Below are 24,778 nucleotides of genomic sequence, written 5' to 3' on the forward strand. Positions count from 1 at the left end.
TTTTATTTATCTCAAGTCCAGCTGATAAAACTGACACAGAATCAATTCAGACTGAAATGATTATTTATTGGTGATATAATTGAAGACTTTGTCTATGAGATGTACTAATAAAATGTATCGCATTATCTCTTGAATGAAGACAGCAACGATTCCCTCATCAGTCTTGTTGACAAGGGAGGAACAGAAGCCCAGAGTTGTGTCACCACAGTATCCTGGCACAGTGTCTGGAACGAGGTGATAGTAGTGGTGCTGCGGGCTGTGAGCCGCCACCGCTCCCAGGGCCGAAACCCCTGACTGGGCAGCGGTTAGCCAGTACGACCTTTTAGATAAACACAGTGATCCACTGTGGAAACTTTCTGTCTAACCTTATTTACTACTGAGAGACACGAGAAAATGTTTGTCCTGTATGTATTTCTGCAAGACAATTAACACAAAACCTAAATACATGTAAGAAGCGAAGAATGATACACAAAATTACTTTTTGAAACTCAAAATATTTTCTAAACATTTTGAGTTATATTTACTTTTATAGGGATGTCCTATCTTACTCATCTGACTGGCTGGTTTGGTAACTTAATGTAGGTCACCAAAGAACAACATTTCTGTTTTAACATGTGAAATAACATGTCAAGTAGGTTAAAAAAGCTGCAGGTATATTCCAAAATAAGTTACTGTCATATGTCATTTTTCCAAGGTAAATATCTGTCCTGTGATAGACTAAAGCTACACTGATTACATGGTCTGAAGTCTGAACCTTTAGTTTCTAAATCAGCGGTGGACTTTGGTCCCTGGCGAAGAACACTATCCCATAGGATGATGCTGCTACCACCATGTTTCATCATAGGAGATGACATGTTCAGAGAAATCTTACTACTTGTAACATTTGCATGTAGCCCATATATCTGCTTTGCTGATTGGAAAACTTTAAAGAAGCTTTCTTCCATCAAAGAATTACTTCTTCAAAGTTCAGATTTCTAGAGTGCAACTGATTCCTCCGCCTGAGCTCTGGCTCCCTGCAGATCCTCCAGAATTAAAATAAGCATGCTTCTCTAATAAATACACTCATTGTGTGCACAGGACTTTAATTATGTTGAATATCATAAAAGTGACACATCAGTATGTAAATATTGAACTGAATTTAAATATAGACTTTTAAGTGATATGATGCACAAATAGAATTGGATGTTTTGATGAGATCTGATATAGTTAGAAAATACGTAAGGACAATAAAACAAAATTCTTATTATTAAATCAGCAACCCAGAAATCTGCTGGGTTTTCTTAGAAACATTTTAAATTACTTGAATAGTAACTCAGAAAAGTTATTAGTTTGATAACTAGTATCAGTTGAAACGTATTTATAATTGCATTGAAATAATTTTTCTGGAAAGTGTCTGGAGACAACAGTTGGTTCCATATAACTAAAACTGAATTGAATAGAATTGAATTAAAAGGCTTAGAAATCTGAGCTGCAGTACTTGTTTTCACCACTAGGAGCACTATAACCGATGCTGTGGGTCAAAGGGCAAGCAACGTTCACAGTAGGAGCAGTTATAGATATGTTAGGGTGCATTTGTGACTTGAAAACACAGGTTGAGGTAATGCATGAGCAGAAATCTGTGAAAACGTGCAGAATATGTGGAGAAAGCAGTTTGGAGTCGTGACAGCCCAGAAGAGGCGGGTGGAAGCGACGAGCCAGGCGGCCTTCAGTGGAATTCAACTCTCCAGTCTTTAATAACCTGCTCTCGCTCTGATAAGGGCGCATGTGGCAGATGTCAGGGCCAAGGATGGGGAGGAAGACCAGGGTGTGGGGAGGAAGCAGGAGCTGGTGAGGTTTGAAAGGTGTCTAAGCATAACGGGCCGTTAGGGCCTCCCCTTCCCTGACCACAGGACCACCGAGAGAGACAGTGCCTGCTTTTAATACTGATCCTGCAGAAAACCAGAGCGAGGCAGCGTTCCGTTTGAAACCGGAATTCAGAAGAACAAGTGTATCCTGATGTGGTGAGGAGCTGGGAGGGGAGGCGGGGGAGAGGAGGGCTGGGGACACAGAAAGCGCCATGTGGCAGGCCTCAGTCCAGGGCTCGGCTGAATCTGAACGTCAAAATGGAGGATCTGCAGGCAGGGGGAGGAGCCAGAGACGGTGCTGGGGTTCAAACAACAAATTAATTAATAATGACTAGAAATATTTACGTGATTAACGCTAACCTTCTGGTAGATGACCTGTCTGAGATACAGCACAGGGTTCCAGGACTTCATGCTATTGTTTAATGATCTGCAACATTTTCAATAGCTCTGCAGACACTTTAATTCACTGTAATTATTTACATGTTGTTCTAAAAGATGCTTCCTAATGACTGATAATCATGCAAATTAGGTAGCTCCAATTTTTCTGGTCTGTTCCAGTTTGAGGTTGGATGCTATAAATCTTCTTTCTTTATATTAAAGCAGAAAAACTTTGAAACTAAGCACTGATGTTTTTATATCAGAAATTCAGAAGAGATCGCCAAAGTGATGAAGTTGCAGTTCTGGGACTTTACATTTCTGGACACAACATCACTAAAATGCTGCATGAATGCTGGAAATTCAAAGTGCCTCACAGAGTTAACGATGACCCACACAGTCTTTCACTTCCTGTCCTGTTAAAAAAGAATACATGTCTATGTGTGCATTGTAATGTCAAATAAAACATCAAAACAAAACAGCGAATGATGGTGAAATGTAAGGAAAAAGATGAAAGTTAAAAAATGTACAGAAAAGGCTTGGAAAGCATTTTCTTGTTGCTTACAAGGAAAAACTAAAATGGCCATCCCTGTCCGCCATTTTCCAGGGTTTTATTTTTTCCAATCTTGCATGACACATTAAGGATTCATCAACCACAACGTACTTCATCCCAGGACAAATCTTCTCCACACTTGGTCTTGTACTCTTGCTTCTTATGAAACCGACTCGTTTTCACTGCCAAAACTTGTGGGTATTTTATTGCCTTGTGTTTGCTGGCCCCTCAGCAGAACATCAGCAAAAGCAAATCAGTTATTAAATACTCGAATCTAGAGACCAATAAACAAAAAGGTCAGAAGAACTCTTCCTTGTATTCCTACATACCATAGGACCGTGAAGAAAGTCAACAATAACTAAGGAAAATATGATAGAAAACTAGATGTCCTTCCCTTTCTAAACTTCATATAAAGATAAAACAGACACTGATCAGGGAGGCTGCTGAGACGTTTTTCAACTATCAGTGCTTAATACCTGCTTAAAAGTCGTTATTTTCTAAATGTACTTTTAATCTGACAAATGGGCTTCGTCTGAGTGCATATGCTAATATATTGAATATGAGTATTCCATTATCTAATGCTTTATGCATTAATGTTGGTATTTTATGTTGGTGTATTTATCTCACTTTCAGCCAAGCTGTTTTTTATTTTTTTTATCTTGGAGTTTTAGATCCATTTTCAGACTGCAATTTGGTCTAAAACTTATAAAGTGACACCTAAATCAGTGTGATATTTGATAACAAGTTTTTTTATTTATTTTTGTAAGGTCCCCTTACTCTATCCAGTGCAGGAGCAGAATGTTCTTGTCTGACACTCCTGGGACCCGCCGTCGCCTCGGTTATTCAGATATTTTAGGGTAAAGCAGTTTTTGCCCAACAGCTCACCGTCTTCCCAAGGAGCTGCTGCTCCATTGTGATCCACCAAGTGAATCAAAGGAGGATAAGAGGCAGCGAATGGCAAGAGAAAGGAGAAAAAGATGCTGATCAGGCTGACTCATTTGAGGCAAATCAAAGGATTATCTAATCTGATAATACCCGCTGACAAGAAAGCAAATCCAGAAGGTCAGAAGCAGCTCATCCTAATCCAGTAAAATCCAATAAATATGCACATTGTGTTTGTCAAATCATAAAACATAAAGGGGAAGAGCGTGTGTGTTGTGTGTGTGTGTGGGGGGGTATTTGTACGTATGTGTTGTGGAAGAGGCAAATTAAAATATAAAGGATGTGGTAAAGCAGCTCAATGGGCAGCTGTGTTTCTCTTCTCTGTAATTTCCACCTGCAGACTTGTGGCAAAATGATGAAAACCGACAGATAAAAAAAAATCTCCCCACTGTGGTTTCACCAGCTGGAAAAGGATGAACTCATCAGAATGCCTTTAAACTCTGCTTTCGCATTGTTTTGTGCACGTTTGTGTTTGCACGTGTGCATATGAGGAGCTCCTGTTTTTAAACAATGAGCGAAAAGGAGATCAAGTGAGACAAGAGATGGATCACATCTTGTTTGTTTGGTGTGTGTATTTTTCATGGATGGGTGAGTTTTATTGTGGAGAATAAGAGGAGTTATAATCTGAAAACGGCAAGAAAATAATACAGAACAGGGTGAGAGATTAAAAATATACCTGGAACCAGAACTGACATTTCAAATTATTAAAGCTGCAGTATGTAACTTCCATATTTTATTTAATTTTTTACTGTTTTTTTTTGCAATTGTTGAAATTCTCATCATGTCGTGGCAGTATAATACGAGAAAAATAAACTGCGAAAAAAATCAAGCTCCTCTGCCTTCTCCCAGCGCTTTCATGGAACAATCAGAGAAAGCAGAAAGGTCTTAGTGCTGTCAATCACCCTCTGTGTGGAGCTGCTCATGTCCCCCTGCTCAGGCTATTTGGCATGGCAACTGATGATGGCAGAGAAATGGTTTTCCTCCAACAGTAAGTTGTTTCTCCACCATTAGCACATTTAGCAGTGAGTACATTAGGTTGATTGACAGCGCAGCCACCCTCCTTCTTGCTCTGATTGGTTGTTTAGGTCAGGACATCTCAGGAGTGATACATTTATTCAGATGGCAGTAATGGTTCAGGGGGGAGGTAGGGGAGATCGATCTTTTCACAGATTATCTGTCTCATAACATACGACATGGTGACAGTTTTAACAAATATGTAAGAGACGTTTTTCTTCATAAACATTGCATACTGCACCTTTAGATACATGTTAAAGTCAAATAAAGACAACACAAAATGCATTTTAAAAACTGCAGTTTTCAAATGGGGATTTCCTGTCTGAGTGAGTAATTGTCCCAAATGTAATAACAGGTTGTGTCAACTATTTCTTTCAAACATTACTGGTATGCAGCAATGAGCCTTTTATGCCACTGTGCAGGACTGTTTCCTCACAAATCAAATGGATTTTGAGAACAAAAACAAACTGTTTCAGATCAAACCACACCAGATGACTGTAAAACCTCGGCTTTCGATCGTTATCCTGCTGCAGAACCCGGGTCTCCTTAAACCATTCTCCTTCAGGTACTTCACGTAAAGAGAAAAAATTATGTTTCTATTAATAATGAACATATAATTTCCAAAATGTTTCAGTGTTGTCTTTTCAGTCCAAAACATATTTTTCTAAAAAGTCTCATAATTTTTTATGGCTCTTGTTAGATGGAACTGTGGGATTTTCTGCTAGATGTGGTTTTTCTCGTTGGAGCTTGACGTACTCCTGGATTATTTTGGTAGACCAGCCACTGCCGGAAATGTCTATGTCTTGGATTCCCTGGAGCCTCAAATCATTTTAAAGGCCTGTGATCCCCTAAGACTGATGGATAACAGAGACTATGTTTCTCATATGCTTTTGAATTTTGTGTGCTGAGTTGCTGTTTGAGATCTTTTCAGGATTTCAGGAGAGGCTCTCCTTAACTGATTTCTTGATTATGCAGCCCTGAGTGTTATTACTAAAACTGAAGCAAAAAAATTAAAATTTAAAAACCGAAATTTTAATTTTCTCAGATCCTCTATGTCCAACCCCCCCCCCAAGCAGTGATTGTGATGTTTAGTAAACTAGGACCATAGATATTTTGAGCTTCCACAATATCTACTAATAACTTTGGTTAAAAAATTATTTTGATGTAGGATATTGAAATGTATGAATCCTATTTTTGTAAAAGTGTTTTTATATGAAAACAGAAAGCTATTGATAAAATTATTCTACTTTATAAATTACAATAAACTTCCTATAGTACATATTTATGTAAAAAAGTTGTCTTTTTCCAAAATGTGTAACATTTGTGTTTCTAACTGGACTGAATTCATAAATGGCTCTTTGGATTGCAGTCTAAAGCAAGTGTTTAAAACACCTGCTTTAGACTGGACCATAAGTAAGGAGAGAACTGAAAGAAAGAGAAAAACATGGATGGACAGAAAACAATGTAACAACATAAAATAAAAGTCAAATACAAAAATGAAAAACGTAAGAGCAAAAATAAAATTAACAAACACAACAAAATAGTCCTCAAGGCAATGCATATCCGAATATAAATAAAAGTTGTGCTGTGATGATGAAGTCAGGAGAATGGAGGCTAGAAAATGGACTCAGAAACTTAAACTCCTAATGAATAAATATTGTTTTTCTGGCCAAATTCACTCTGCTGCCCACAAACCATCACACACTTGTAAGCATGTAAAGTATGCACACATACATGAACTCAGACTAGACAGTACTGCAGGATATGGACTCCTGCAAAGACAAAATAAAGTCTGTTGATGTGAGTTTTGATGAATCCTCACAGGTTTCAGTTGAGACGGGACGACGGGGTCTGGCGGCGACTTTGTTATGAATTCTGCAACTCCCCAAACACCTCTGGTGAAACAGAGATTGACTGACAGCTGGCTGATGATGAGGTGTTGTAAACTCTCACTTCCTGCTGTTTTCTGGGCAGGAAGTGAAGTACTGAACCTTTGACCTGTAATCATTCTCGTGGCCACAATGTCAAGCCAGAACAAGTAGGCTCAATTGCAATTAATTGCTAAAGATACTGATGATTATTTGGTTGGTGGACAAAATAAAAATGTAATCTAGAAAATGAATTGAAGTGGTACATCGTCAGGATTTGATCAATTCGAGGCAAAACAAGTTCATCTAACTTGTATCAGACCCACAAATATTACTGCAGTACTCTGTAGCCTATTTCATAAACATTACGTCTGGTAGTAATTGATGTAAGAACCAAAGCTCAGATAAAAATGTTTAAAAAACTTGTTGCTAGAAATTTTTTAGGCTTTTGCATGAGTAATATCAGTAATGTAGATTCAGCTCAGCTTTCCCAAAAACATGTGGCTCACCATCATTCTGTAACACAGTAACTATGCTTTCACCGTATTGTGTAGATTTGTGATATAGCGATAAATTTTAAGGATTATAGCCAATAAAAACACCACATTCAATCTTTCTGCTATTTGTCTATCACATAAAACCAACAAATAAGGAAAATGCCAGGATGTGGCTCACTGAGATGCTCCTCTAGTGTGTCCACACAAAATTTTTTTCTTAAAACAAAAACAGCTATAAAATATATGAAGATTATAATATTGTAATTCTTTTATTATTAATTAACAATTATGTTTAGTTTAGTAAACAAACAAAACTTGCTGTAAGTCAAATGAATACAAATTCTTATGAAATAACTGTTTTTAACTAAATATTTTCTGGCTGCTCATAATAAAATTTTCTTAAAATCTCTTATTACAATCCCAAAATTTGGATTCTACCTGGATTTTGTGTTTTTTCATTTTATATTTATTTATAAGTCCAACTCCAATTTTCAAATAATATTAATAATAGTGTTAATATCAAAATAGGTGGAATACAGTATTTGAGCCGTCGACACATTACAGCTACATTTAGCTGGACAAAATGGTCCATTATGGAGATTATGACACACACATCAAGTGTGGCACAGCTGCGAGTGTCGTGTTTTTACCTCTTTTTTTGACTGAAATAAACTGGAGCTATTGCAAAGCACAGTACATTTGATGAAATTAAGACGCAGGTGCTTTTTCTCCGTCTATGTGACGATTAACAGACCAATAACCTTCCTCTAGGTGTCACTGTTCACCTGATTACTATTACAAACACCAGTAGGAATCCTCTTTAAAGGGAACTCTGGTTCAAAGCAGTAAGTTTCATTCTGTTCTGCATCTTTTAAAGCAGCAGCGAGTTCTGTCACAGAGATGGATTGAAGTCCGTTTCTCTGTTCCAGTGGGGAGTCTGTGTCAATATAGGATAAAAGGAAATGTCAAATAACATAAAAATCAAAACCAATCAAGATTTGATTTTTATTTAAATAATCCTTAAAAATTGCTAAAAGGAAAAAGTGAGAAAAAATTGTTTTTTATGAGACATTAATGGCCATAAAATCAACTGCTAAAGCGTGTATGTCTTTATGAACTTCTGTATGACAGAGAACATAGTTGCCCAAAATATAATTTTTCATGACAACTTGTAATTTTTTCAACTTCATCTTTAGGAAACGCTGTATTTTTCAACTACTCATGGACATTTCTCCTATTTCCCATTTAAAGAAAAAAAAATATTAGGGTTTCAAAGCAAGATACATAAATAACATTAAAATAATTGTGTTCAAGTTTGACTGAGGAAGGGCTACTATGCTTAACATCAATTTTAAAGCCTATTCAGAATTAAATGCCTTTACTGTAAAATACTCAAACCTTGTCTTTAGTGAATACAGCCTGTTATCTAACATCTGTATCTGTACAACACAAACAAATCTTGCGTGTCTCGGCATTTCAGTGATGAGGCATTGGATCCTCATTTTTATCCTTTGAGTCAAACGTAAAACAACGTTTGTCAAAATGAACAGTTCAAGTGAAATGATACAGATTTAATGCAAACAATACCTGCGTGAATCAGAAGAAAACACAAACACGGGAAAATGTGATGAGTTACACGAGATAAAACAAGAAAAACATAATATACTGAAAAACATTCAGGGAATTTTTTTGTTTGAGATTGGAGGCCATTGTGTATCAAAATGTGATAAATGATAAATGTCTTTATCAACCGGGATAAATGGAAAGAAAAGGTAAATGCACTGTTACTGCGAGGAGGAGGAAGAAGAAGCAGAAGAGTAGGAGGAGGACTCCTGCCTGGCTTGACTTTAGGTTTGACCTTTTCGGGAAGGAGAACTAATCCTTGAATATAATAGACTGTAAGATATGGAAAATGACTACGCTGTTATCTCTGTTACCCTGGAGACCATCAGCAGACACAGCAGGGCTGCTGCAGCTGCCAAGTTATTAAGCATCCAGTTATGGGATAGATTGGAAAAATACCTTTTCCCTGCCATGACAGATCATTCTAAAAGCACATGCATATACTTAAATATAAAGTATAAAGGGCATATGCTTAAATATAAAGGGTTTACGCATATGCTTAATATACAGGACACAATGCATTTTAAAAAGCACATTTTACTTATATGAGTAATTAATTTTATGAGATAGAAAATTATTATTATTATTATCATTATTATAAATAGACCATGTTTGCTTAGTTAAAGAAAAAAAATGAATGAATCAATAAATAACATACAAAAGTAACATTCTGCGTCCGTGAGTTTGAAAATTATCAAATAAAGACTTAAAGACTGAGTGCGAACCAACTACTTAATATTATTGTTGTTTGCATTTGCAAAAATTACCGACACATTCAAATATTATTCAAATATGCTTTGTTTTTTTTCCCCCTGGATGAAGTCCGCTGCGTCTGTTTAGCTCGTATTCAGTCAAATCCAAGATGAAAGTAACAGGATACCGCAACAAAGACGCTGAATCTCTGATGACTTTCGCAGATAACCTGGGAAATAATGAGAAACCAAAGAGCCGCACTGATGCTGTCAAATTCGCGGAATAAAGACTTTTTCACATGCAGAACATTGCACTTGTTATTAACAACCAAAAGCGCAATCCCCCTTCCTCTTTCTGCACCCCCCTCCTCCTCCTCCTCCTCCTCCTCCTCCTCCTCCTCCTCCTCTATCTGCCCATCTATCAATCAAGCTCGCAGATCTGGTCCAGTAAGTGATGCATTCGCAGCATTAGCTGTATTTGTTGTTGCGAGTTTGAAAAGACGGCGATAATCTGGGAGCGAGAGATAAGAAATGTCATTTATTCCGCGGCACTTTGGAGCCTATTGCCCGGGCCGATCAGCTCCTTTTCTCCCCGACACCTCCAGCAGCTCGCTGATAACGATTGGGCTATTTATTATCTTCACAAAGAACAAAGATTAGGCGGCACCGATGAAAAATTACCCCGGGATAGGCTATAATCAGTGCGATCCGAGGAGACCAGCCATGGAGTTCTCTTTCTGTGATATTCTCACCCAGACACAGGCACCGATTTATTCAACAGAATAAATATATTGGACTATAACATAATTATAACTTGATACTAAATTTTTAAATACAGCAAAATGTAGATATTTTTATTAAATAATAATAATAATAATAATAATAATAATAATAATAATAATAATAATAATAATAATAATAATAATAATAATAATAATAATAATAATAATAATAATAATTTTCTAATCTTTTTTATTTTTAATCTAGTATATTTTGTTTTTGGACTCACGTGAGGGAAAAACGACGCGTAAATAAAGGCGTGGATTGAATTCATGTGAAATTATTTTCTTTTTTTTTTTTTTAAAAAAAGAACAAAAAAATGCAAGTGGATGTTCTCCGCTGATAAGGATTTTTATCGCCTATACCAGATCAAGAAAGGAGGGGGGTCACAGTCCAAGCATGTGTCTGCTTCCTACATTATCATGCTGATGAGCTCTAATACACGCTCACTGTTTTCTGTTTGGTGGATTTCCTCCAAACAGGCTTTATCTACAGGAAAAGAAAGGGAATTTTCAATCTTGGTAAAACGAAGACTGTCAAGCTACTGACGCTAAAATAAACATATAAATACATAAATAAAATTAAACCCAAAGAATGTGAAACAAGTTAAGATATAGTACAACTACATTAAAATAAGCACGATAGATAGATAGATAGATAGATAGATAGATAGATAGATAGATAGATAGATAGATAGATAGATAGATAGATAGATAGATAGATAGATAGATAGATAGATAGATAGATAGATAGATAGATAGATAGATAGATAGATAGATAGATAGATAGATAGATAGATAGATAGATAGATAGATAGATAGATAGATAGATAGATAGATAGATAGATAGATAGATAGATAGATAGATAGATAGATAGATAGATAGATAGATAGATAGATAGATAGATAGATAGATAGATAGATAGATAGATAGATAGATAGATAGATAGATAGATAGATAGATAGATAGATAGATAGATAGATAGATAGATAGATAGATAGATAGATAGATAGATAGATAGATAGATAGATAGAGTCTGTTTTTATTTACAATTAATTATGTCGTTGATATTAGGCCACTTCAGAAACATGTTAGTAAAATGAAAAGATAAACTAATTTAACATTTCTAATATAACCAAACTGATCGAATTGAAACGAATGTAACCTAATATTTCTCTACGGTGTGTTATTCAGGGTTTGTTGTGCATTATAAATGCTTCTACGACGTAAATGTCAGTGTCTCTTCCTCACGTTCATCCGCTCGGACTGCAGAAGACCACCAAGCAGCCCCCCACACCGTCCAGCTCTACGCTCGGCTCGGTCTTCCAGTTCTCTTTCTGCGGGAGAAAGTTCATGTCCTGCTGTATCTTTATTTTTTCTAAAATGCAGTGACGTCAGGAGACGGCGTCAAGCAGGCGGCTGCGTCGGCCAGTCGGGACTGCACGCGCTCCCTCTACAATTATTGTCTGTCAGTCATGCACGAGACAGACAGAGACAGAGAAACAAAGAGAGAGAGAGAGAGAGAGAGAGAGAGACAGAGAGAGAGAGAGAGAGAGAAAATTGTTGTGGTGTTTTAATGTTGCACCTTTATCGTCAGATTTTTAATTTTAAGAGATTTAAATTAACTTAAAACATTGCCTACTGTATATAAATACAGTTATTCTATCGTACTTTCTCGTTACTTAGTGAAAAGCACTTATAGTTATTAGCTTATTGTTATGCAACATGAATAAAATCCACTAAGGACATATTTTGTCCCTTTAAAAATACTTGTTAGCCTCTTGTTTTGGTATAATGCTCTAAATCATTATTTAAAGTTGTACCAATGATTCTGCATGCTGGTGACCTCACATAAGGCTTAAACAACAAGGGCCAACCCCCAGAGACTCAAATGCAACGTTTTAAATTTTTTTATTTGTCACTTTGCACATTTGTTCTGTGTCTGCTGTTTTCATACTTAAATATTTCATTTCATCAAGCAATTTTAAAAACACAATTATTTTAATAATTGGGGGACTCTTTAAAAGTGAGACATGTAGGCTGACAAGATGAAACTTTATCCCCACTTTATGGGCAGGCAAATGTATTCATTCGTAAGTTTCCAATAATGTTAAAATTGCATTGTTCAAAAGATTTTCTTGCTTTACGGCCCATTTTTGGCACACCTATTTGAATTGGACTGTGGCATACGATGACCGAGAATAATACTGAGACTCAAGGCAGTAGCGTGAGTTTAACGTGTGGCGTTAGATCTTATCCAGCTGTTACCAGGTATTGTATCTATGCATCTACGTAAAGAGTCATGAATCAGCAGAACTGAATCATTCAAGCCGTGTTTAGCTTGGCATACATCTAAAATGTGGAAGAACTGGCATTTTATGTTCTAATAATAAATAATATATGATGTAACTTTTTTTTATTAGCATTATGTTTGAAGTAGCCATTCAAATTAAGGAACATATGACATAAGTAAGCTGTTGACATCTATCAATTTCTAAGGTTTTGGGACTCTCGTGAGCAACAGAGAGAGCCATAATCAATAAAACAGAGGAATCAATATTGGGGAATCTTCCCAGGAGTCACCAGTCTAACAAAATTACATTAACTGGTTGCTCCAGTTAAGCTCAGTGTTCATGATTCAAGAATGAGACTGGGAAAAAAAATTGGATCCATTATAGAGCTTTTTGGCTAAATCCCCCAAACCCCAGCAAAAGTCAGTCTACCACTGCTTTAAAAAACACGATGATCTCCAAGACTTTTGATTGATCAAATATTTGAAAGTGTGGATCCCATTGGGTCAGGTGTAAAACCAACATTTCAAAAATAGAAAATATCTACAATCAGGCATGGAGGTGGTAGTGTGATGGTCTGGGGTTGGTTTCCTGTAGCCATGACTTCTGCTCTCAAATCTGCTCTCATTAACCGAAATGCAGGCAAAGCAGAAGTTGCAGGTTTTCCTGTGCAATTTGTTGATAATAATAATTAAAAAAAAACATCAGTGGATTATCATTGATATGACCTATTCTTCTATTGTTTACATACATCGCCCAGATACAAATACTTTTAGTCAATTTGTTGCAGAAATGTTTTTTAAATTTTCTATTGGAAATGGATTTCTGTTGTTATTTATTAAATTACGCAAAGTCCGGCAGTCAGACAACGTGTACTCATGAATATAACAGAAATATATCTCCGTGATTTTCTGGCCAGAGATTTTGCTTCTGAGGTTTTGTGTGGAGGCAGACTTCAATTGGCTGGGTCCCAGCCAATTTAGACTCCGCCCTTGACTCCTTAACTAGGCTGGCCCCGCGCAGTCAGCCGCAGTTATGCGCGTTGGTTTTAGTCCCTGCGGACGCAGTTTACTCTGACAAACACTGACTAATAAACGACCTGCAGCGCGACGCGGAGACAGGGAGCCTTTTCTCCAAAGAGGTCCAAAACACCAGCCTAAATAGGTAAGGCATGTTTATGTTACTGTCACTTTGAGCGAGGCCGCCTGCGGAGTGCTTAAAGAAACAGTGCACACCGATGTGCGTCTGCAAGTGATGGGACTTTAATATGCATCCATTCAGATTTTCAAAAACGGCACCACTTGCACCAAGAAGCATGCAAACATCGCAAAGCTCAACTTTAAAGTGTTAACTACATGTTCGCTTCTTGCAGGTTTTGAATGTAAAGCTTCTCCATGCCCAAGAGAGGAATTTAAGCCAGAACATCAGTAGTCTTCAGCAGCCCATGGACACTGTCAAGAGCTCTTAAAAGGACGCTATTTTCAAGAATCTCCCTGGATATTAATTCTCTTGGTTAATAATAAGAAAAGGCGCTTCTTGGAACCTCCAGAGAGAAAGAGAGAGTGAGAGATGGATGTAGCGGCTGATCAGCCCCGCTGGATGCATCCCCACGCAGCCATGCTGAACGGACAACACCCGGACTCTCACCACCCCGGCCTGGGTCACAGCTACATGGAGCCCACCACACAGCTGCTCCCTCCAGACGAGGTGGACGTTTTCTTTAATCACCTGGACTCGCAGGGAAACCCTTACTACCCAAACACTGCCAGGGCCAGGGTGTCCTACAGCCAAGCGCACGGTAATTTGAATAAAATACAAATAGGTCTTCTTACAAAGTTCACACTGTAACTATGACGTTTTTTTTTGTTTGCATTTAAATTCTTATTAAGATAATAAAGTTTGGCTTAATTGGCGTATATAAATTTTTATTTGTGTAATTTTATTGCAAACAGTAACTCAACGTAGATTTTTTGGGGGAATATGTGGATTTAAATATGCCATTTAATTACTTCTTTTAGCTTGCACGTTTTATTTTACTTGAGTAACCTAGGTTACATTATATATTTATGCGCATGTAAATAAGGGGAACGTACCCTCTGAATCAACAAGTCTCCTCGCATCCAAACTCCCTCAACCAACATAATAATTTCATCTTCCTTATAATAAACTTCTGCTGTTGTTTCCCAGCTCGTCTGACGGGGACTCAGGTCTGCCGGCCTCATCTCCTCCACAGCCCGGGGATCTCATGGCTGGACGGAGGGAAAGCAGCCCTGTCGGCCCACCACCACAACGCCTGGGCCGTGAGTCCGTTCAGCAAGCCCAGCCTGCACCACCCGGGCTCCGCTTCCCCCGCCGCCCTCTCCGCCGTCTACCCGTGCAGCAGCAACTCAAACGCGGCTACCGCATCTTCTTTGACGCCGCCGTCCCAAACCAACTCCCACTTGTACACCTTCCCCCCTACTCCCCCGAAAGACGTCTCCCCAGACCCGGGAGCCGTCTCCCCTTCCTCCGCCGCCGCAGTCCGGATGGACGAGAAGGAATCTATCAAATACCAATTGTCTTTACCGGACAGCATGAAGATGGAGGACCCGAGTCCGCTCCGAAGCAGCCTGGCCTCAATGAGCGCCCAGACCCCCTCCACGCACCATCACATACCGACTTACGCCCCCTACTCTCTCCCAGCGGCGCACGACTACGGCGGCAGTCTGTTCCACCCCGGCAGCCTGCTGGGCTCCTCGCCCGGCTTCTCCCACAAGAGCAAGAGCAAGGCGCGCTCCTGCACCGGTGAGCGAACACCAAACATCAGTCCAAAATCCAAAATAAATTAAAGGGTATTAACTCTTAGAAAGAAAGAAAAAAGAGAGAGAAAGAAATAAGAAAAAAGAGCCTGCATGTGTAGAAAAGGCTGCCTGTAGGTTTCATGATGATTTTATGGAGGGTCTGCAGGTTGGGATCCTTTAAAGTTAAATCAGATAATAAAGAGAACCAGATTAACTCTGTTTTTAAATTTATATTATAATGAGCATGATCGAAGGGTTCCGGCCAATTTGCCCGTTCGCCAGTTCATGCGCGTTCCCATTTTGTGCTTCTTTACTGTGTATCGTTATATTAACCCTGTTAGATTATTTCTTTTTATTTTATTATTATAATTTATTTCAGAAAAAAGTGCCCAGATCTCAAGTACGGTTGAATATAATTGTTTGTTGTGGTTTTAATTCAGCTGTATTTAAGTAATCTAACGCGTTTTTAAAATATGCAAAATTTCAACTCCGGAGCAAAACAAAAACACAGTGAGCAGCTCATGAATATCATTTACTACTGTAATATGATTGCGACTCTCTATAAAACCTTACGAATAGTTTGTAGAAAATTACTTTAATTTTAATCGTTCACGCGAGTAAGAAGCATCCCGAAATTAATTCCGGGTACGAAATGTCCAGATCTATTAAGGCACGAAATGACGAAGGGCCGAGATCAGCATCAGCAGGTCGGAAAATGTTAAAAACTGACCGCTCTGTTAAATGTATGAAATGATTAATGGCGAATTTTAAAAGCAAGCGAAAACGCAGTTTTATAAAACTAAAAAAACAAAACAACAACAAAAAAAACCATCGTCCATCAATTGGCTGACAGGATAATAATTAATAACCTATAATTCTTAATGACGAATTTATATCATAATTTTGTGATGAAAATAAAAGAAACTTAAAACGTATTCCTCAACAATGAATAGTTAAAACCTAAAATTCACAATCATTTTAAAAATGCAAAACATTTTCCTTGCAATCTACAGAATTAGTGAGTAGTTTATATTTGTCTAGGACAGAGGAGAGTGACTTGTAAAACCCTCTTTAGTTAACTGTGACTGTGTAATTACGGCTGAGCTGACTGCAGCTGCAGCAGCAGGTTAGAGAGAACTGGATCCGGACTAGAGGTGTGAAAGGAAAATCCACATTCGGAGCTGAGAAGAGTGGGAGCCACAAACCCGATATTTAGACTGGGAGTCACTTCTCTGTTACATAAGGCGCTGTCCTGATTGTTCAGAGACACTGTCCTGACTCTCTCTTATTTGATTACAGACCAGAGATTCAAGCATGCTCCTGGTTTATATGCAGCGTAATTATACAACTTATTCAGCATCAAGTTATTCAGCTTTAATAGAAAGATGCTGATTTCAAGCTTAAACAAAAGTTTCTGTTATGATGCCGACCTTAATTATTTCCAGTGTGTTTGATTTGTGTAGCACCAGGGGTAATTTTGAAACAATTGTTGTAATTTCCTTGATCATTTTCAAACATAAATTATATATTTAAAAAAAACGTACAAGTGCTCCGCTTCACTGTTGAGATTTTAACACACAACTCTATTGCTGCTGGAGCTAAATAAAACTGAAGAACCTTCTGTTAACAAAAAAAAAATCACCTATTTGACTTAGTAACTTAATTTCTTCTTGATAAACTGACCCGTGTATGCATGCATGTTCCTTGCCAGAGGGCCGTGAGTGTGTAAACTGCGGAGCCACCTCCACGCCCCTGTGGAGACGGGACAGCACCGGACACTATCTGTGCAACGCTTGCGGCTTGTACCACAAGATGAACGGCCAGAACAGACCGCTCATCAAACCCAAACGCAGGCTGGTGAGTCCTCCACCCTCTCTGTGCAGAAGCCAACGTCGCTGTGTGTGCGTGTTTTGCGAGAGGGAGTACATAAAGAGAGTGTAAGGTGAAGGGTGAGGGGAGAGGGAACAATTCCTGGAAAGTTATATTTTCCCAATCAGTTTCCAGGAATTGTGCTTCTCGCTCACCTATTGCTCCTTTGGCTCAGGCAGCAAGCAGAGAGAGGCCATCTGTGTTGTTGGTGTTATCATTATTACAACCACCTCTGATACTGTCATTGATAGCAGGCCAGATGGACTTCGGTTCAAACAAAACACTTAATTCTGCTGTGTGCTTCTTAAACCTGGAACTAAAAAATGTAACATTGGCTGACATGTTGAAAGGAGAGTGCTGCTCTGCTCCCAGTAATAAAGGCATGGGTGAAATGTTATTATTTTACTATTACTTCACACACAGTGATATGAACTATTTTGGAGATTGTAAAAAGTCATCCTATCTTCCAGATGATGATCTTTTAAAAGTCATAGTTAATGCAATGACTGAATACAAGTTTGTTTGTCTCAGGAAACATTTTAAAAGATTTTCAGCTACATTTGAGATCAGAATCAGAGATCATGTGCTGTCTTTAAATGTCAGTTTTGGTGATGAGAATAAGCAAACATCTTAGAATGTGATAATAATCAACTGAATCGGATAAGTAAAATAGAAAATAACAAGAAGGAACAGAAAACAACATTACAGGTAGAATAGAATATTAATAAGTTTTTGTTCATGTTTAAGTCCATTTCACAATAATATGAAATTAAGAAATGTGCCTTCTATACTTTTAAGTTTACCTGCATGAAAAATAGATACAAAGTAAAAAAAAAAAAAAAAACCCTTCCTTTTTAACCCAAAAAAGGTCTGCAAGGATGAACGTCGCTTTATTTAGTTTTGAATTTATCAGATTAGTAGTGATGCAACCTACTTATACTGGGATGGAAAATGATAAAAAAAAAAGTCTTTTGAAGATTTGCCAAAATGTTTAAGATCAGCGGTTTGTTCTCTTTGTTTTTACATGAAAAAAAAGCAGCAATGTTGCAACTTCAGATAAAATCCATAAAAAAATTACAGCATAAAAACCCCCCAGTGGTTTGAATAAGATGATAAACAGTAAAGATGTCTCATTCACCTGCATTAAGGAGTATTTGCTTACACATATGAACTGATCCTTTTAAAAATAAAAACAGTAGAAAAACAACTGCCTGTTTCATACAAATTGTACGACCATTCCCCCCTCCTCTCCCCGTCTCTGGCTCGGCCCATACATGCAGAGACAGTCATATATCAGCTCTGTCTTCCGTATGCAGCTCGGCCCGGGGTCGCAGCGCCGCACCGTGCCTTTCGCTCAGCGGCGGCAGTAGCAGCAGCCTTCCAGTTGTTTCCTATCCGGATGCCTGACCGCTCCAGATAAAGCTACACGGCTTCCTCCTCTGGCCTCCTAACTACAGGGCTACACCTCAGTTTTTCAGTGGTCAAGCTTTCCGTCCACCACAGAGGCAGAGCATCGCAGGGAGTTAAGAAAATATAGGCGCAGCAGGGCATTTTTGGAAGATGACATATGTGTCAGAGGGCATCGTTTAATTATACTATGCGAAAAAAGCAACAACAAAAACAGATTTTATGTTTACATCCTCTAACATAATGTAAATCAGGAGTCAAATTATTGGGTCCTCAAAATAAACAAGGCTTGATTTGTAAAGCTGCTGCTACACCGACTAAACAATTTGTTGGATTTAATTAATAAAAAAAAATTAACAAAGTGCATTCATTTGATTGATAGATTCCAATCAATACTTCTGAGCATAATTTTAAGTTAAACAGCTAAAGATACTTCAAAAAATTAGCTAAATTGCAACAGTGTCATTCAATCAGATTGTAATTGTTTGGTGATGTTAAAGAGACCAAAAATAAGAATTTGCATATAACCTCTAAAATGTTAAACTTTTTTAATTGACTATGTAAGTTAGGATGCATACCTAATTAATGTAAACCATAGATACGGTGTGCTGTGTATGCATGGTTTGTTCCATACAGGGGCCAACAGGGGCCAGTGCCCCAGTAGAACTGGTTCTGGCCTGTTTTGTGGCCCCTGTATGGAAGAAATAACACTAAATAAGTTTCTTATTTTATGCGCTGGCACAGAAACAATATATAATTAGTCTCTTTGACCAATTAAGTTTTTACCTTCAGAGTTTCACTTGAACAATGATTTAAAAATTATGATGTTGTACTTTTAGCTTCAGCCATATTGAGACAGGATCACAGTTCTCATCTGTTAGGTCAGGGGTCTGCAGACTGCAGCTCCGGAGCCATGAGTGGCTCTTTGACTCTGTGCCTCATTTATTATAATAAACAATGAAATATTGATTTGTTTGTTCGTCCTGTACATCCATGGACAAGACACTGTGTCCTTCCTGGATCCCCCTGCTAAATTTGGCATAGAACCGCCAATGTATTTTTGCAATGAGTTCCTCAGACTCAAGACAGGAGCTAGCATGTTTGCATGAAACTAAATGATTTATAAAGGTTATTGTTTTATGTTTTACACACAGATCCAATTCAATTCTAGTAATATGAAAACACGCATAAATAAAGGAATTTAGTGCATGTTCACTAATAACAGTTATGCCACACAGACAGGTTCAGATTCTGCAAGGTACAGTCAAAATGTAGTCATTGCCTTCATATGGTTAGTTTATGTCAAGTCACTTTTTTGCAACTCCTGTATTTAACAACAGTGTAATCAAGTTGGCAAAACAGAAAAAAAACATGAACAGAAATAGAAAAGTAAATGTGTTCTCTCAAAGACTCATTGCTTGTCTGCTTTTGGTGTTCAGCCCCAATCAAACCTGAATCTTAATTAATTTGCAGTCGGCTGCCAGACGAGCGGGGACCTGCTGCGCCAACTGTCAGACGAGCACCACCACACTCTGGCGGCGCAACGCAAACGGAGACCCGGTGTGCAACGCCTGCGGCCTCTACTACAAGCTGCATAACGTAAGTTTTCTTTGTGTCCTTGGTGTTGGCTCGTTATGAAGCTGAGTGGACTCAAAAAATGCACAGTTTGGTTTTGAGATGTACTTACTAAAACTTAAAGGCCCATAATGCTTTAGAAAGATACACAACCATTGTTTTTGAGAGTGTTGCTTATGTCCAGTTCTGATCAAGTTTCTGTGTTAACCAGCTGACCAAACACTCTGGACAAATTGAATTTCAATTTAAATTTGATGTGATAGCAATTAGAAAACCCACCCTAATCTGAAAGGAATCAAGCTTATTTTTGAAAAATTACAAGATGGAAAATTACTAGAGCACAATATGAAACCAAGGGTTTTTACATTCTTTTTAGAGGAGAAAACGTATACTGCCGCATGCAAACGCATACTACCGCATATTGCCTTCAAGGCATTGCCTTGAAGGCAATTTACATTGAGAAAGTTCCACAAGCTCACACATCACGTTTATTTCTTTCTTTGTTTGTTTTGATGAATAAACTAAAGCAGAAATCCAAATTTAGCACTACCTTTGCTGCTCTTTACAGATAAACAAATCCTGATGTTAATTGGTTAATTGGGGGGATATTTTCTCAGGTATCAATCCTGCAGCTTAATGAACAATCTGATCATAGTTGACCAATAATATTACAGTGTTGCTTCAACAAAAGAGCTGGACACTGTTCATTCAGCTTCCACATCTATACCTGTCCAAACACTCAAGTTAATCAGCCAGCAGACTAGTAGTGCAAAGCAACAGGTGGGGGAGGGGCGGCACTGACTTACTCTATGCTTTATACAGCCGGGGAACCTCTAGTTCTTCTGGCACTTCAACTTAAAAACTTGCTATGCATTGATACTGATAACCAGCACGTATCTGAACGCCACTTGAACAAACTTGTATTCTGTTGGGTGAAATCTTTTTATAGTCTTAAAAATGAATCTTTTTCTCTGATGACAGATAATTAGATATGACTCAGATAAAAGCTCATGCTTATACAAATGTTCTTATGCAATTTCTAATTAAAGGCATGACTGACCTCCTCTTCTTATCCTCGTTTCAACAGGTGAACCGGCCTCTTACCATGAAAAAGGAAGGAATACAGACTCGCAACCGGAAAATGTCCAACAAGTCCAAAAAGAGCAAGCGGGCCAGCGACAGCTACGAGGAGTTTTCCAAAAGTCTGCATGACAAGAGCTCCTTCACCTCTCTGGCCGGTCACATGACCATGGGCCACTTGCCGCCTTTCAGTCACACTGGACACCACATGCTCCCCACTCCCACCCCTATTCACCCGTCATTCGGACACCCGCACCACTCCAACATGGTGACGGCGATGGGCTGAGGAGACAGGATTTTAGCATCCTGAAATGGTTTCATATGAGGGGATAAGAGTCTGAGTAAAAAACAGGACGTAAAGACCTGCTGACGTGCAACACATGTCTTTATTGACCATGTGTCTTGATTGATTATAGCAGTCACACATTGTGAAAGGAAAGGCCCTTTTTCTCCTCTATCAACAGGTACCGAATTTGCTGGAGAAACATTGGGCCTTCTTATTTTTTGTTACGTTTTTTTTTAATCCAGGCACATAAAACGTGTATTTGCACCATGTAGTTTTGTCCCCACTGACTGCCTGAACATTGGCACAGCTCACCATGTACTGAGCAGGTTCCCTAGTAACTGTGAATATTGTAAATGTGTGAGACTGGAGGGTGCATCCCAGACAGAAAAAAAGTCCTTTTACCACTTAAAAAATGCTGGCTTTTTGGCTCATGGACGATTTTAAAAGCAGTTTTCCACAAGAGGAAACAATAAAGGTTTATGAACTTTAATGTTAACACTGTTTACTATAAATATTGTTATTGTAATTAATATTGTTATTCAGATAATTTATTTTCACTATTGTTTCCTCTTTTGTCTATATCATCTGATTTATAATATGGATACTGTTATCACAGTTATGAGTATATTTTTAGCTGAGGCGCTTTGTCTGAACTGGTCAACCTTTATACTCTAACAAATAAAGAGATTAAGTTCACTATACCATCTTTCCTGCCTGTTCAGTGCTGCGAGTCTTCGGGGTGAGAATGGATTCTGACGCATATGGACAAAAATGTACAAAGATGAAAAGAATAATTAAATACATAGAAGTCCATCACCAATTTACAGTATCAGTCTGACGGATTTGGTTCTATGTGCATTTTATTTCTAAAATATGTTTCAGAAAAAGTCTTTAAAACTATCATCATGGAAGAGTGTGTCAATAATTTCTTCACATTTATTTCTAAGGTAACAATGTACCAAATGTAGCAAAAGAAGTAAAATTTTACTTCTTGGCTGTAAGGAAACATTCTTAGTTTTGTCAATTTTAGTGGATTCCTTGTATTCGTGGGGGAAAGGAACCACAGCCGCCCGCAAATAGCTGAAATTCTCAACTACTTAAGTTCCCTTCTAAGAACACTTATTACTGTCTATTTTATTAATTCACACACCAAATACATCTTGATATGCATTAACATGCACGGTGGAAACCTTCTTAGTACTATCGCAGAACTTAAAGACTACAGTTTTCTTGATCTCCTTTTATGAGGGTTCAGCTAATCAGTGTCAAGAAAAATGAATGACTTTGCAAATGCCAATAGCATTTTAAGTAACATCTTACCTAGATATGTCAGCTTCCCAACCTGCATTTTCTCTCAAATATCTCAGTTATGCTCGATGAAATACAACTGCAAATAAACGATTGTTTCGCAAATAATTTGTTTGTCAAATAATTGGTGCTATTCTGTATACTCCTATGAAGAAGCCTACAACTTTATGTGTTTTTATTTGGATATGTGGAATTGTAATATTACTTTTAGCAATACTAGCGAATTAAAGTAATATATAAACAATGAAAACCTTTTAAATTTTTTGGTGAAATGTGAAAAAATGTGGTGAGGTGTAAGTTGGGACACCACCACATTCATTCAAAATTATATAAATGACATTGAGATGGGACACATCAGGTGCATGTGAACATAACATAATTATCCAGCATTGTCTAAAGAGTTGCTTAAAGCCTTCACAAGGAATGTCGTTGTAGGTTATGAGGCTTTGAAAATAATTTGGAATCATCAAGTGGACAAGAAAAGGAAATTCAAAACAACTGCCTGTTTGCCGAGGTCTGGCTTTTCCAGCAAGTTCAGCCTGAAAGCTGGTGAAATGAAAACCTCCAGCATGAGCTGAAACCCCAGAAAACAACTTTAATAGCAAAGGTTTGGGCCTGTTTTCTTCACTAGTGTGCAGTGAGGAAACATTTGCTCTCTGAGAATAATATGAAGGCAAAACTAATTTTGAAACTTTCTCCTACCTCCACACTAGACTGGTAGAAATCTCCAACTAAAGTTGCTTCAGGTAAAGGCGGTAAGATGGGACAATATAGTGCTATACCTGGTTAGGTGAAGGTTCCAGCAGGAAGACCCAGGACACGATGGAAGGACTATGTTTCCTGGCAGGACTGGGAACATCTTGGGAATCCCTTGGAGGAACTGGCCCAAGTGGCTGGAGAGAGAGACGTCTGGGCCTTGGGAGAACAGTGGGGTCCAGACTGAGACAAGAGCAAAGACAACACACAATGAGTGACAAGTCTTGTGTATCATAACGATACAAGTTAATACAAGTGGAATATAGAGTACTTTAAATCATTAGTTGTCAAAGTCGGTAGAAAACCTTCCCAAGGGTGGATAGAAACTGAAGCTCTGACTTTCTTTAAGTAAGATTATGTTAAAACATTATCAGCAGTCAATTGTTTACCTGCTGTAGATAAAAACTCTCATTTCTCTGCAATAATCCAGATTAGTTGCTCCCAGAGACTGAAGCCAGCCACTAGTCAGCCAACAGGGACTCCTGGCTGTGGTATGCTACCAGTGAGCTTCTACGTGAAACACACACTGCAGAGCAAATTGTGTTAATCAGAGTCGTAATCTGACTCAAATGGCTGAGTGGTATAAGAACTGCTGGAGCAGCCAATGCTAAAGACTCCAGACGATCTGATCGCATAAACCAGTGGACGCAATCCTTCAAAACTCTCGCATCGTTCTCTAACTCAGTGCAACCACTTTCCTTGCTTGTCTGTCATCATGACTTCCTCTTTCTGTCTGTTATGTGTTCTTGGTGTACCATGTTTCAGATTTCATCTTGTTCTCTCCCCACTGGTTTGTTCAGTGCCACAGGGACGTCTGCTCTGAGCTGTTGTATATTCTGCAGGTCACTTAAAGGTCATCTGAAAGGCAACATAAACAGCAAAGACACTTGGCCTCCAGCATAAACTCCTCTCAGTGATTGGGTCCTAAGGGCCTTGCTGACTTGCAGTAAAGTTGCTTGTTTGATGTGCAAAAGACTGGGTCAACAAAAACACTGCTGCTGTTTATAGATGTGTGCTTTCTTTAATGCTGAAATTGTCTTTAAATCACAAAGATAACATTAGTAAATGCATAATTTCATTACTTTTTTTTGCAGAAAATTATTTTGCATTCTGTCCACTTGTGGAAAAATAGTTACTACCTTTTTGATAAACTATAAATTAGCCAGTGATATGCGGTCAGGGGAGGCAGCCTCACCTGTCATTATGGAAAATAATATATAATAATAAGATCGTTTATA

General features: G+C 38.2%; 1 protein-coding gene across 1 annotated transcript; it reads left to right on the forward strand.

Annotated features, from left to right (window-relative positions):
• Positions 1–13,520: 13,520 nt before the first annotated feature.
• LOC102230974 (GATA-binding factor 2) lies at positions 13,521–22,177 on the forward strand. The gene is made up of 6 exons (XM_005799826.2): positions 13,521–13,643; positions 13,852–14,277; positions 14,667–15,263; positions 16,971–17,116; positions 20,009–20,134; positions 21,198–22,177. The coding sequence occupies exons 2-6, from the start codon at positions 14,049–14,051 to the stop codon at positions 21,474–21,476; spliced, it is 1,377 nt and encodes a 458-aa protein (XP_005799883.1). The 5' UTR covers positions 13,521–13,643; positions 13,852–14,048; the 3' UTR covers positions 21,477–22,177.
• The last annotated feature ends 2,601 nt before the right edge of the window (positions 22,178–24,778 follow it).

This window comes from Xiphophorus maculatus, chromosome 20, assembly GCF_002775205.1.
Source record: "Xiphophorus maculatus strain JP 163 A chromosome 20, X_maculatus-5.0-male, whole genome shotgun sequence".
In the NCBI taxonomy this organism is placed as follows: domain Eukaryota; kingdom Metazoa; phylum Chordata; class Actinopteri; order Cyprinodontiformes; family Poeciliidae; genus Xiphophorus; species Xiphophorus maculatus.